This window comes from Pogoniulus pusillus, chromosome 12 (genome assembly GCF_015220805.1).
Source record: "Pogoniulus pusillus isolate bPogPus1 chromosome 12, bPogPus1.pri, whole genome shotgun sequence".
Lineage (NCBI taxonomy): Eukaryota > Metazoa > Chordata > Aves > Piciformes > Lybiidae > Pogoniulus > Pogoniulus pusillus.
Genome location: NC_087275.1, coordinates 16,085,835 through 16,100,254, shown reverse-complemented (window position 1 = coordinate 16,100,254; position 14,420 = coordinate 16,085,835). Strand labels below are relative to the sequence as shown.

General features: G+C 40.8%; 1 protein-coding gene across 9 annotated transcripts in view; it reads left to right on the top strand.

The window, feature by feature from the left end:
* The first annotated feature begins 271 nt into the window (after nt 1–271).
* The window catches only part of SYNJ1 (synaptojanin 1), a 69,401-nt gene continuing 55,252 nt past the window's right edge, over nt 272–14,420 (top strand). For 8 of the 9 annotated variants that reach the window (XM_064152429.1, XM_064152425.1, XM_064152424.1 and 5 more), the window contains exons 1-3: nt 390–458; nt 1,816–1,961; nt 13,954–14,040. In XM_064152429.1, coding sequence (XP_064008499.1) covers nt 1,838–1,961; nt 13,954–14,040 — 211 coding nt within the window. In that variant the 5' untranslated portion in view covers nt 390–458; nt 1,816–1,837. Of the gene's footprint in view, nt 459–1,815; nt 1,962–13,953; nt 14,041–14,420 lie in introns of all 9 variants that reach the window. The other variant, XM_064152426.1, reaches the window with a different exon arrangement.

Below are 14,420 nucleotides of genomic sequence, written 5' to 3'. Positions count from 1 at the left end.
TCAACCTCGAAGGCTGCAAACCTACAAGACAACTAAAAATGAGAACTTCTGCTCAGAGCTCCGTTCCCTTACTTTTCCTTAAGGAGCCAAGTTTCCCCAAGCTGAACTCCAGTCCTGCTCAAAGCCCTGGTTCAACACGGCCCCTGAGAAAGCCCACGGGAGGCATGCCGCTCACAGGAACCTGAGGCTGAGCGAAGCCTCCTCCCAGCCCGCCACCACTGCTCCCGCGGGCCGACACCCGCCACGGTCCCCCTCACATTCCACCTCAAAACAGCCCCGCAGCGCTGCCTCGACGCCACGGCCGACACCAGCGCCCCTCCCGCCTCTGCCGGCTTCCGGTGGCGGGAGGCGCAATGCGGAAGGGACGGTGGGGCCGGAGCGGAAGTGAGATCCCGCCGGTTCCCGCGGCAGGGAGCGGAGCGGTGCGGCGCGGCTGCTGGTGGCAGGTGGCGCGGCCGGTGAGGGAGACGCTGGTACCGCTGTGGCCGTGAGGGCTGAGGAGGGGGTGGCAGCGGCAGCAACACCGAGGGGCACTCGGCGCCTGTCAGTGCGCGGCGGAGCCGGCCTGACTTGTCGCCGTTGCGGGGCTCGGGCCGCGGGGGCGCCGCCGGCGCCAGACAAAATGGAGGTTTCAGCGCCGTGGGTACCGGCGGCACCAGGCAGTGGTGGATGACTGTGCGCGCCGGCGCTGGTGGCAGGTGCCAGTGGGACGGGTATCTGCCCGCTCGGTCCCGGCTGCGGGGTTGCCCCTCGGCTGAGCTGTGGGAACTCGCGGGTATTTGATGCCCCCTTTTCTCTGGCCTGGCAAGGACGAGGGGCTTCGGGGGAAGGCCGGACCGGCGCTCCCCGAGCGGTGTGCTGGAGGGCGGGCGCCAGCTCGTTCCGTACCGGCGGCGTAAAGTCCGTGTCCGCCCTGGAGGTTACGGACGCTGAGCTGAAAGGAGAGGGGAAAAAAACCCTGCTTTAGTCTTTCAAGAAGAATCTTGCCTAGCTGTATGTTTCCTGAGCTTAAGCCCATAAAATTCGGCTACTCTCGCTTCTGTTTGTAGTTTCTTATTGTTCTTTATTAACAGCTCTCACCTCCGTGGCTTACAGGCAGTTTCCCTAGTACAATACTGCAATATTTCAGTCTTGAGCCGCTGCAGGGGAGGGCTTAAAGCCGAGCGAAAAACTGCTTTCAGTTGAAAAAGAAAACCAAAATGGATTGACGTTTTGGTATTGTCTTTTGAAAGGTCTTGACAGCCTCTGTGTTTAAAATATACTGCCCTTTTGTACAAGGTCAGGATCCCTAAGCTAGATCTGAAAACTGAAGCCTGCCCAGGCTTCCGGTCCTCTGCGTTTGTCATTAGTATATGTATATGATTAAGGTAGCTGCCTCACTTAGATATTTGTGTTGGCAAACCTTATTTTCATTCTCTCTTTTTTTTTTTTCTTTTGTGGTTGTTGATTCATTGTTGTTTTGTTGTTTTTTTTGGGGGGTGTTCGTTTTTTTTTTTCCTAAGAAATCCTTTTTATTAAATATTGTGAAAGAAATCCTTGTCTCTTAAGAAGCGTTTAAATAAATCCTTTATTTTGAAAGATGTTTCCCCGAGGAATTGTGTTTTTGAAACGTTACCTCTAAGATAGTCCTTATATTTGTTTTGGAACAGGAGGTAAAATAAGTCTCATGAAGTAAAAAGAACCAGCAGGGTGGGGTTTTCTTTGGTTGTTTTTGTTTAACATGTAAAAGCCTTTGGAAAGGATGTAACTCAGATCTGCTTTGCAGAAGGTATATGGAACTATAAGGTTTCACTAACATAATCTTGTGTTGGACAGGACTGCCTCTGAAAAAGGCAAAATGGCTTTCAGTAAAGGATACCGTGTCTATCACAAGCTGGATCCACTCCCATTCAGTGTGATAGTAGAAACCAGAAACAGAGAAGAATGTCTTATGTTTGAATCTGGAGCTGTGGCTGTCCTCTGTAAGTTGATAAGTTTTGATAACTACAATGTAAACAGTTGGCAGACCCTAGTCTTTATTTATGGAATGTGAAGAAGCAGTAGTTTTGTTTTCTTACCATTGGAAGGGCTTCTGATTGAAATGAGGGGGACTAAAAAAAAGTAATTTTCATATCTTCATCTGTTGAGAAGAAAATTTTGCACATTGAATTGCATTTCATCATGCATGTATTTTTTTCATGTATACTATTTTTTTTTTCTAATAGCTTCCAACGTCTGCTTGTTTCTTTGGTTCTGAGCAGCCTTCTCCTTCTGAATACATAACTCACTGAAAAGCTACTTCTCTGCATTGTGTTTCATAATAAAAAAAAAATCTATATTCTTAAATAATATATCATCCTGATTTACCTCATTTGTATCATGATTTTTGGATGGCTTTTTGATTTTTAGCTTTGTTGTTTAAAAATAGTCTCATTTGAAGGAGGACCCTTATGAGAGAAGTGCTTAAGAGATCCAGGAAGCCTGTAGATGGCTTTTTAAAATGTGCTATGAGCACTGCATTTTACACAGTTTCTAGGCTTGGTTTTGGCTCTTTTAGAGAAGCTTCAACTGTGGAAAAGTTGGCTTTTTTTATTCAGTAACTTTCTGAATATTTTTTTATGATGCCTGTCTGTGGTTTTCTGGCCTAGCTATTCTGAGAACACATCAGAAAATGGGAGACTCGATTCATTGCCTGAAGTCTGACTAGACTCAGAAACCTGCTTTTGAGGAGGATGCTCTGGCTTTGAGATTGCAAAGTAGCCTGAGTGGGGAGTATGTCTTTATACAAGACCTAAGAGTTAGAAATGTGATCTCCAAAGAGTAAGACATGAAATGCTTTTCCTTTCTTTGGTGTTTACAATTGACAATCCTATACCTGAGTGTGCTCCTTGGCAATAGTGTGGTCTCTTTCTGAGGCACCTGAGTGTCCCTGTGTCTAGTGTAAGAAACTTGGAAGTCAGACCATGGAGTCATCTGCACTGGACAGGCTGTATGAACCTATACTCTGTAGTGTACACTTTGAAGAGCATCTTTAATGGATAGTTGGAACAGGCAGCTGTTAGCAATGGGACATGCCAGCATGACTGACCATACAGCTGCAATGGTATGACCCAGGTGAAAAACACCAAGTGCTTTTTTTCCCCTCCTGTTCTTGGGAATTTTTTGTTGGTTTGTTTTGTTGGTTTTCTTTTGGTTTGTTTTTCTGATACAGTTTATTCTTATTATATCTGTAAGTAATTTCATTGACTTAGCCAGCAATATTTGAAAGGCATTTCTTCTCTGTGAGAGTGGTAAGATACTGGAAGAAGTTGCTCAGAGAAGTTGTGGGTGGCCTTGAAAGTGTTCAAGGCCAGGCTGGATGAAGCTTTGAGCGAGCTGATCTATTGGAAAGTGTCCCAGCCCAGAGCTGGGCATTTTGAATGAGATGATCTTTAAGTACCCTTCCAGCCCAAACCATTCTGTGATTCTATGATTGTGGAGTTTGGATTGGGTTTGGAACAAGTGAGACCAGTCATAAAGCTAGTGAACAGGTTTAGTGAAATCCATAAAACAGGAAGGAAAATAACATATTTGAAGTTTTGTGAAAAAATTATTTTAGAATGTATTTAGTAATTGCTGAACATACTTAAGCTACTTAAGGAGCAATGTATTAAAAAAAAAAAACATATTCCTGAAAGTAGTGCTCAAAAAGCACAGTAAATTAGTGCCTTTTTGTGCTGTGATACTTTGCAAGTACCTGCATAAATAAAAAAAAAAACAAACAATGTTGAAGTTCCTGCCCTCTTCTGTGCCTTGTGCCTTGCATTCTGGCCGAACAGAAGTGGAACCTGAAGGAAGTTTGAAAGCCTCTCTTCTCTTGGGTTCTGTACCCAGTAGTAGCATGTTATTAATCTGTAAACTTTGTCCTTGGTCTTCTAATTGGTAGGCTACAGCATGGTAAACATTCATACTTACCTGGAAATAGCTAATCTGAATGTTGTTTTGAGTAACCAGATTACTGGCTAAGGTTACTGGTTTGTGTTCTGGTAAACAAGCATATTTTCCCAATGCATATTTAATTGTCACATTTTGTGACATTCTCACGTTCCCTCTGTGCACTTAAACTCTTTAGTTTCTGAAACATGATTCTCTTGTTAGTGGTTCAAAGATTACAATCATACCCTTGGACTAACAGCAGGAAAAAGATAGTTTCTTATCTCAGGATTTTTTATCCTTTTTTATTGCTTGCTGTTTGCTCCTAATAGTTTTGTTTGTTTGGGTTGTTTTTTTAGTATATGTTTGAACTGGTACAATTATTAATGTTTGGAGAAGATTTCCAAACTATTACTACTCTGTTTCTACTCGAGGCACAGAAAGTGATTGGAAGATTCAACTCTGTAGCCTTACAAACTTTTGGATATTCATACAAACCTAAAAGCCACAGTTACTGAAAAACTGGTCTTTGGGAAAGATCCCAGAGATGTTTGTAAAATCCATATGAATAGGCAGAGAAATAGTAATATGAAATATATATAAATTTAAATCCAAAACAGTGTCACTTTGTTGAACTTTTTTTTTTCTGATAGGGCCAACACATTTAAGACTACAAAAATTCACAATACTGATCTCAAACTTAAAGACAGACATCTAAAAATATTTTAACAAATACTGAAGATGAATTATGTTCAGCCTTATACCCTGTCATAGTTCTTACCTCTGTGTAGAATGTATAATATAGGCACAACCTAGCTAAATGTACTTCACTGTTAAAAGGTGATTCATACGGTTCAGTTCTGAGAGCCTTTGTGAACTGCATCTTCTGAGACATCTAGGTATAGAAATTTGGATTTCAAATGTGCTGAAGGAAAGGAATGAAAGCTTACTGATCCTTAAAATGTCATCTCTGAAGAAGCACATCTGTCATTTTGCTGAGAGAAGGATAACAATATTAACCTTCATCTACTTTACATTCACTGAAGCACTGCAGGCTGATTGAGGGAGTTTAGGTAGGTCTCTATGAAATGCTGTACAATTCATGTGTGATTTTCAGTACATGTTGTCTGTGCACTGAATCTGTTATTTAAGTCAGCAAATTAGGATGGAAGGAAAAGGATTGAAGAGATGGTTCACAAAGGTGGTTCTTGCATAATCAGTCTTAGCCTGGAAGCAGCCCAAGCCACGCTTCTGCTGGAAGTGGCTTTCTGCTCAAAAGGTGGGTTAGCTAATGTTCCTGTGACCAGAACATCAGAGAAATACATTGTTTGCATTATGTATATATAAACCACCTAATTTTTTTCCTCACTGCTCATATTAGGTTAGCTCAAGATACTGAATATTGAGGGTATCCTGCCAACTTGCTTCTCAAGGTCTTGCAAAAGCATTTGGGTTTAAATGTCAGCAGCTTCACTGATGATTTGTTTAGAATTTAGTAGGAGGATGTCACGGATCTTTTATTTTTATTACTTGACATATAAAATAGCATATTTATTCTTTGAAATGGAGCTCTTTAATGAGAGATCTTACCTGTAAAGATTTCATTGACTGAGCAGGAGAATGTTCTCTCCCTGTGGCTCTGATGAGTCATAAGACAGCTTCCCACTTGTTTTTACTCTTGTTGTCTGTGATGAGTAAAGCAGAATGTTCTGTCATCTGGGAAAATACTGAGCCCTGAGTGGAGAAAGCAGGAGCTTTGTGTACATCCTTTGACTTCAATCTTATGGTAAAGCTGGGAAGAGAGCGGGTGTGAATGGGAAGAGATACTATGCCCACCCTGAACTTTCTGCAGAGATAAAGTAAGAGCTGTAATAACCTGTATGCAGCAGGCACTCTGATATTCATAGTCATGGTTAGCAGTGCTACTCTATTACCTATTCACACTCCACTTTTGAAAGATTATTCCACACTGCATTTTTGGGGGTGGTGGTGGGAGGAAGAGCAGATACACCATTATCTATATACAGTATCAGATGAGATATAATAATTTTGCAAGGGATTTTAATTTGGTACAGTGCTTGAGGAGGTGTAGGCACTCAGAAAGCTGATATACTGATAAAGCAGCATCAGATGTCTCTGTGTACATATTTATTCAGGAGGGCAACATTCTGAGTGCTTCAGTATTTAAACTATCACTGTGTGATTCTTCTCGCTACCCCAATAACATTGATACAGAGTTTTGAATGGAAACACATTCCCTTAATTAGGGAAGGAGAATATTTCAAGTTAAATTACTACATTTTTTAATTATTATTATTATTACTACTACAAGATCCTACAAAATAAGTTTATAAGCCTTTTTTTAAAATACTATATAAAGGTACAATCATACAAATTAAATTTCTTCAAGCAGTAATTATTCTCTGTCTGAGTGTTATGGGCCAGGATGCAAAGGCAAACAGCAGTTTCACCTTCAGTGCTGGTTGGAGGCTAATTGGAATATTTTACTGAGAGAAATGAAATCCTTAGCTGTGAGAAGAAAGAAAAAAGAAAGCAACAGTACCCTATATCCCTCTTTCTTCTGGTGAGAAACACAACTAATCAAAATAGAGATAAGACTCACTTCTCACACACTTCTTAGCTCGCAGTTCTGTTCTCTTCCTTTCTGGTGGTCTGGTCTCTGTGGTTGCCTCTGCCTTAATTCTAATCCAACCTAACCCTTTTTCCCTCTAACTTCCTTGTCATCTTTTTGCCATCTCGCCTCAGATCTCCAGATTTATCATGTGAGATATACGTGGGTTGATCTGATTATTTCTGAAGGGAGGGAAAGGGGAGGATGGGATGGGACTGGGGACAGAGGAGGTTTGGGTCAGGAGCCCTCCTGGTAATCTGGGAGGGGTATTGTGTTTCTCTATTACTTTTAACTTATATATAACCCTATATATGTGTGTGTATATATATGCTTGTAAATTGTGCTAATCTGTAAATTTAGCTTCATTCTTTAACTTCCATCTGGCTGAGTCTAGTCTGAGTGATTTCATAAGAGTAGGGGGGTGGTAACACCCAAACCATCACGTCTTCCTGTCTTTATTATTGCTTTGACTAAGTGTCATCTTCCAGACTACACCTTTCTATTAAAGGGTGTCTTAGAACACTTAAGAAACTGCAGGGAAGCAACAGCTACAGTGGATGTCAAGGGCAGCTGTGCCAATTGAGGAGGCTGAAACACATCCTCCTATCATCAGGTGCTTTTCTTAGGATCCTGGTAGAATTTTCTCTTCTTTCAAATCTACTGAGAAGATACTTCACTTGTTGCTTTCCAGACACTTCCAGCAAAATTGCATACTGTAACAAAGACCGTGTGTGCTAGCCTTAAAAAACACAAGAAATGTAGTAAGAATCTTACCAGGAGCTTGATAGAGGTAGTAAATCCTGTGTGGGAGGACTATGACCTCTTTGCATGGCATAATGGATCTGCAAGAATTTGGTCCACAGTTCTGGAATTATTAAGAAGCAAATCTTTTTGCTTAAGATACAGCTAGCTTTACAGGAGCAGTAAAGGCTGTTCTGTGTGTGTACCATGTCCCTTTGGATAACTTTAACAAGGGATTTCACTGGCAACAAATAATTCTCTTTATGAATGTCATCAATTCTGTGAGTTTTTGTTTCCATGGTAGCACAAGACAGTAAAAGTTGTGGGTTTGCCCACTGGACTTGCAGTGAAAGGTAGCACTTGCTAAGTAGATGGCTGTAAGAGGCCTTGTTTGCATGCTGCTGGAGTTAACTTGGGCATAATTTAGCAAAACTAATTAGCTTTTCTTCATTTCAGATAATTAGCTAGATTTTTTTGCATGCTAGCATATTTAAATTGAAAATGTTGTAATTTTTTCAAGTTGATTTGTACAGAGAAAAATTGTCACAGTTGGCATTCATGTAAAATAACTATATTTTAATCAAAGCATTTTGTGTTAGAAGAAACTCCATGGTTTACTGGTGCTATAAAGTTTTGTTTTCAACAGAGAGCATGCAATTGGGTCAGAAAGCCTGAATCTGATGGAAAGTACCTGTAAGCTATTGCATAGCTCAGCTTTAACTTTTTCTTTTCTTGGGTTTTGTTTTCTTTTTTTTTCCCCCTGCAGTGGTATTAGTTGAAATGATACTTTTCATGAAGTAATTTTACGTAGTACTGAAAAGTAGTTTTAAAGCAACCAAGTCTTCTATTTGCTTATCTGTTACAAAGCAGTTGGGTTTTTATTTGTTGTTTGTTTGTTGGGGGTTTTTTTGAGTGGGTAGTATTTAAACATAATTACTAACTTCTAGAGGTGTCTGGGTTGTTTTTTTTTTCCATTGCTGCATAAAGGTGGTTTGTTGAGGTGCTGGAACATGTCCAGAGAAGGGCAACAAAGCTGGTGAGGGGCCTGGAGCACAAATCCTATGAGGAGAGGCTGAGGGAGCTGGGCCTGTTTAGCTTGGAGAAGAGGAGGCTCAGGGGTGATCTTATTACTGTCTACAGCTACCTGAAGGGGCATTGTAGCCAGGTGGGGGGTGGCCTCTTCTCCCAGGTAACCAGCAATAGAACAAGGGGACACAGTCTCAAGTTGTGCCAGGGTAGGTATAGGCTGGATATTAGGAAGAAGTTCTTCACAGAGAGAGTGATTTCCCATTGGAATGGGCTGCCCAGGGAGGTGGTGGAGGCACCGTCCCTGGGGGTCTTCAAGAAAAGCCTGGATGAGACAGTGCCATGGTCTAGTTGATTGGATAGGGCTGGGTGATAGGGTGGACTGGATGATCTTGGAGGTCTCTTCCAACCTGGTTGATTCTATGATTCTATGATTCCCCACAGGCTGAAGATACGTGTTCATTATGGTAACATAGAATGTCTTTGTGGAGTGGATAATGGTATTTCATAATTTGAACCAGCCAATACAGTGGGGGAAAATTGTTCTATTAATTCAAAGGAAATGTTATATGAATTATGTCAGACCTAAATAGCATTGGTGTCCAGATTTTTGAGCATCTATTCACATCAGCAAAGCATTAAAAGTAACAAAGTGGTTCTTCAGTTAGTTTATTTATAAATGAAAGGAGCGATTCCGTTGTGATTTTTGTGCCACTTATGTGGTGATGTTGAAGTGTTAACTTTTCAATACCAAAAGTTTTAACTGTGCTAGTCTGACAAATTTGAAAACCTCAGTCTTAAAACTTCAAAAGCAAACTGTGTAAGAACAAGTCATATATTGTTCAGATTTGTGAACTTCTTAAATGGAAGCCATTAGGGTTAGCATAAACTTTTTCTCCTCATCTAAATTAAATTAGAAGTCTTGCTTCTGATGTAACTGTGTATAACTTCAGGAATGTCTCTCATTAATGTTTATAAATATGTGAAGGGTGAGTGTGAGTAGGACAGAGCCAGGCTTTTCTTAGTGATGTCCAGTGGTAGGACAAGGGGCAGTGGGTGCAAGGTGGAGCATAGGAGGTTCCATGTAAACGTAAGGGATACCTTTTTCACTGTGAGGATGACAAAACACTAGAACAGATTGCCCAGGAGGTTATGTATTCTCCTTCTATAGAGACATTAAAAACCCACCTGGATGCATTCCTGTGTGACCTACTCTAGGTAATCCTGGTCTGGCAAGGGGGTGGGACTCGATGATCTTTCGAGGTACCTTCCATCTCCTAATGTCTTGAGATTCTGTCTGTTTTCAGTCAGTTACTGTTGTAGCTGGTAGTGTTGTTATGGCACTTTGTGAACCCACAGAGAAGAGAACATAACTATAGAAATATAACTTCCTACATGATCTTAGTATTACAGTTGTTGAGATTGCAAGATTAATTTCTAATCCAGAATTAAGCAGGATATCTGTTCATTGATTCTATGATTCCACAAGGTTGGAAGAGACCTCCAAGATCATCCAGTCCAACCTATCACCCAGCCCTATCCAATCAACTAGGCCACGGCACTTAGTGCCCCAAACAGTCTTTTCTTGAAGACCTCCAGGGACAGTGACTCCACCACCTCCCTGGGCAGCCCATTCCAACAGCAAATTATTTTTTAATAGAAATGGGCTTTAAATTATTTTATTATTTTTCTCTTGACATGGCAAATGGGGTTTGCTGGCTTTCTACAAGAATGCAGTATGACTTGACCTGAAAACTGTGTTGTAGGTTGTAGGTTTGTTGGGGTTTTGTTGTAAAGAGCAAGTCATTATTTCTGTTTTAGAATTAGTCTACTTGAATCTGATTAATATAGTAGGTTGAACTGGACCTGGTTTTAATTTCCTTTATGTTTACCGTCTGAGCTGACACAAATAGAAGAGATACTGCCTCAGTATTTCATGTCCATCTTTATACACAGACATATATATGCTTGCATGGTCTACTGTTTAGTTTAGTGCTTCTCTGTAGTATGATTTAAAATCTGTTGTCTGGTCTTAGGGATGAAAGTTGTCACTCCAGCTGGTAATTTCTGCCTTCAGAAGCTGCATGTCTGTCTTCAATCTTCTTAGTGAGTGACAGCATATTAGTGCTTTTTTTCTAGACAGCTTTGCTTACCTCCAACTGTTCAAGGCTGAATAAATAAAAAAAGTCAGTTTGTCAAGGAGAAGTAAGTCCATTAATTTGTAGGACTTTATGTTTTTCTAAGTGCATATTTATATTGAATTTTTCTCAAGATGTGGAGGTTATAGGTCAAAGACAAAAGGGTTCTCATGGCTACAGGCCAACCTGCCATTTGGGGAAAAGATGTTCTCATTCATTAAGAATGCTACAAAGGAAATGAGGAAATACTCTTGGAAATGCCCTCTTAATTCTGTCAGGATTACCTTAGCCTTCTTGTGGTTTAGTTTCTAAGCTGCAGTTCACGCAGTTGGTAATTTTGGCTTTTTGTAGAGGAAGCTGAAAGTTAGGTTTGCAGACTCTGAATATAAAATACTATAGTTATGGGGTCTTAGCCACATGTTTTTTTGTAACTTCAGTGGGGTTTTTTTTAGTGTTTAGCTGTGTCCAGGGACTTTGCATGCTGAATGAAGTGAAAGAGCATGGATGCTCATAAAGCTTTGGTGCAGAAGGGAGAGTTAAACATAACATATGGGAAGAATCTGGATAGTCCCAGAGCACTTGCATTGTTATTCACACTGTTTGGTATGGAGTGCTATGAGAACCTGCAAATTTAACTTTGGTGTCTTCAGAAATGAGAGATGCCCTGTGCAGTGGCAGTCAACAATAGATTACATTCTGGCCTAGGTGTTTGGGATTTTTTTCTTTTAGCATCCATAAAATGAAAAGCATCCTTGTGGTTAGCAGTGGTGTAGGTGCTGGTTCTGGAAAGTGTTTTAAATGTTCGGAGGTTAAAGGGGCTTTTGGTCTAGACCAGCTGTGTAACCATTTACATGTTTTATAGCATTACCACTTGTTCATGTCAGGGCTCTGAGGAAACCACCAGCCCTGACTGTCCCTGCCCAGACCCCTGGGGGTTCCCTCATCCTGCTTACAGCCCAGGACTTGACTTCAGTTCCCTCAGGGCTGTCAGTCACAGCCCCAGCTATGCTGCAGCAAAATGGTGCTCTCCGGCTCTCCACAGCACTGCCTAGCATGGATGTGAGTCCTATTAAGGCCAGGCTGATGTCCTAGCCTTGCCCAATATCTGTACCCATGGCTTGCCTTGGCCATCCTGGAATTATTTTCCTTACCAGGCCTGACACTTGCCCATGGACTGGCATCCTGGCTTAGCCTCAGCCCATCTCCACGCAGCACACAGGTACTTGATGTCATGGGCTGGGGCTGGCCCCAGTTTGCTCTGCCTCTCTGGAGAAGCACCCATGGCTACCAGTGCCCTGGTCCCCATGATGTCCCAATGGTTCAAACAGAAGAAAATGAGGACTGTGGTGTAGCTGTGTTTGTTCCTGATCTCATCTTGGTTTTCAGAAAACTCAAGTGCTTTTCCCTTAGTATTGTAGCACCTCTTGGGAATTCCTTAATGCTTTAGTCTAAATGCAGCTGACCATCCAAACCAGCTATGTGTACTGTGGATTGCTGCTGCTGTGGTAGGGACAAAGCAGTAGTGTAGTGCTCTAGAGTTGCTCCCTTTTCTGTTATTGGTGCTGCATTTGAAACTTGCTTTTTAGCTCTGTTTAAGGAAAAGGAGCTTTATGTGATAACCATTTTTTTTTTATCCCTTTATATTAGCTAATGTCAGTTACTACAAAAGTTCATCATTCTTTCAGGTCTTGTGAACACTAATGCCTAGAGCTTCTTATGGGTGCCCTCAGGGAAGGAGAAGCTGCCTTATCAAATTATAAAGTTGTAACTCATAGCAGGCATGATGTGCCTTATGGGGGGGTGGTAGAATTGTGTTGCAGGTAAGGTCTTCTTGTGTCCTGGCTGCCTACTGTGGAGCCTGTTAAATGTGCCTAGATTGTGATTCTTTGGAGACAATGGCTAAAACCTGGGGGTAGGTGACGATGGATAAAGTGAACCTCCTGAGATGTGTGATATTTGCTGTTTTCCCATGTGAATTTTGACCTTAAAATAAGTAATTAAAAAAAAAAAAAAGAGAGAGAGGATGGGAAAAGTGCAGGCAGCATGATAAGAACACTTACATGTCCACTGTGGAAAAGTTTTGCTAGGAGTTGACACTGCAATAGATCTAATGTAACTAAAGCCATAGCATGAAGTGCCTTTTATTGGTGCTTCCCTGCCTGATACTGATCTGGTGAAGAAACAGGGTTTGGAGATGCAGACAAAGGCACTGTATGGAAGAAGTGTTTTCAGACTGGCTGTGAACCTTAGAAATAACCATGCTGCTGTAACTGTCTTATCATTGGCATCTGGATTACAAGTATATAGGGTATCAGTGCAAACAGTAAAAGAATATATTTTTTAAATGCACTTCAAATATTGAATGAATTTAGATTTCAGGCTTGTGCACAGGCAGGGATATGCTGAGTTTAGGGAATACTCATCAAAATGGTTCACAACACTGCAGTTCCACAGAAGCTATAGCTCATGGGAGAGAGGAAACAGCAGAATGCCAGGCCAAGAGGTGTTTCAATTGATGCCTTTTTTTTTTTTTTGGTCAAACTCTGGTTTGCTTTTCTTCTTTTTTCTCTTTTTTCCTTTTTTTTGGGGGTGTGTGTGTCAAAGTGAAAATTAGCAGATAATTTTTGAGGAAGGAGAAGGTGCTGATCCCTGCTGACTCAGGAATCTTGATCCTTGTGGGTCCAGTAGTACAATTGGAATTGTCAGTCTTTGAGTTTCAGTAGTAGCTAAAAGCTCAGAGTGGGTGGGATCCTGTTTCTGCTCTGGAGCATCTTTGTCGCCTGACTCTGCAGTCAAATTGTGGGCCTGCTTTTTCAGCTGCTTATCTAATTTCTGAGTGTACTCTAACATAAACTACCAGGTGAATAGTGGTAGATATATTTCAGTTTCTCCTAAAATATTGCTTGCTTTTTTTTTTTAAATGTTTGTGAAAATTGTTTTCTTAATCCTAAGACATTGCTGTTAAATACTATTGCCTTGTGGACTTACAAGAGTTTTCCTTTGCTTGTAATATGTATGAAACTAGTTAAGATTCATTTTTGGTAACCTTATTTACCTGGAAATGATACTGCCACATCACAGGGTGTTTTTTTCTTCTTGGAGGAAAAGGATAATTTATTTTTATTGAAATAAAACATTTAGCACTGTACTGATTTTTTTAACTAATTGCAGGAACGAATTGTTATAGTACTCATTTGCTTATGATTTAGATGCTTTTCATTTGCTTATGATTTAGATGCTTTTCATATTAGGAGATGATGATGTTAAACATACCAATGTTCTCCTTTGAATATTGCTTGGAGTTTTTGCAAGTCCTTGTTTTGTTGCCTAAAAACGTAACACAACCATACTTTGTCATTAGACCAAATGCTCATTTTCCATTGTAAAATGCCACATGCTCTTAACATTCTGATTACTTCCCCGAAGTTTCATGCCAGTACCACTTCTGTAATCTCTCAGCTTTTTAGAGTGGACTCCTTCTCTCTGATCTTTTATATTGTAAAATCTTTCATTTTCTCTCCATAGCTTCTGCAGAAAAAGACACTATCAAGAATACTTATTCCAAAGTAATGGATGCATATGGGCTCTTGGGTGTATTAAGATTAAACCTTGGTGAGTAAAATATATCTGTGATGGTTTTACAACACTCAGAACTTGAGGTTTACCCCTAAAAAAGTAATTACCACGTTTACTCAGAATTTGGAAGTAAAATGAAATTACAATTTACAAAAGTAGGCTAAATATAAAAGGCAATAAACATACATACATCTGTATGTATAAATACACCTAGACAATAGCTCAGCTATACCCTTGGAGACCCCCTGGACATAGTCCAGGGGCTGCTGCCAGCTAACACAATATTATTTCTCCCACTCCCAGTCAGTATTCTTACCAATAACCCAAACAGTAGCCAGGGGAGAGAAGAAAGCAAGGCCGAAGGGAGAGACAGGGCAAAAAAGTAAGAAAGAAGAGAGAGAGTACAAGCTGTGCTT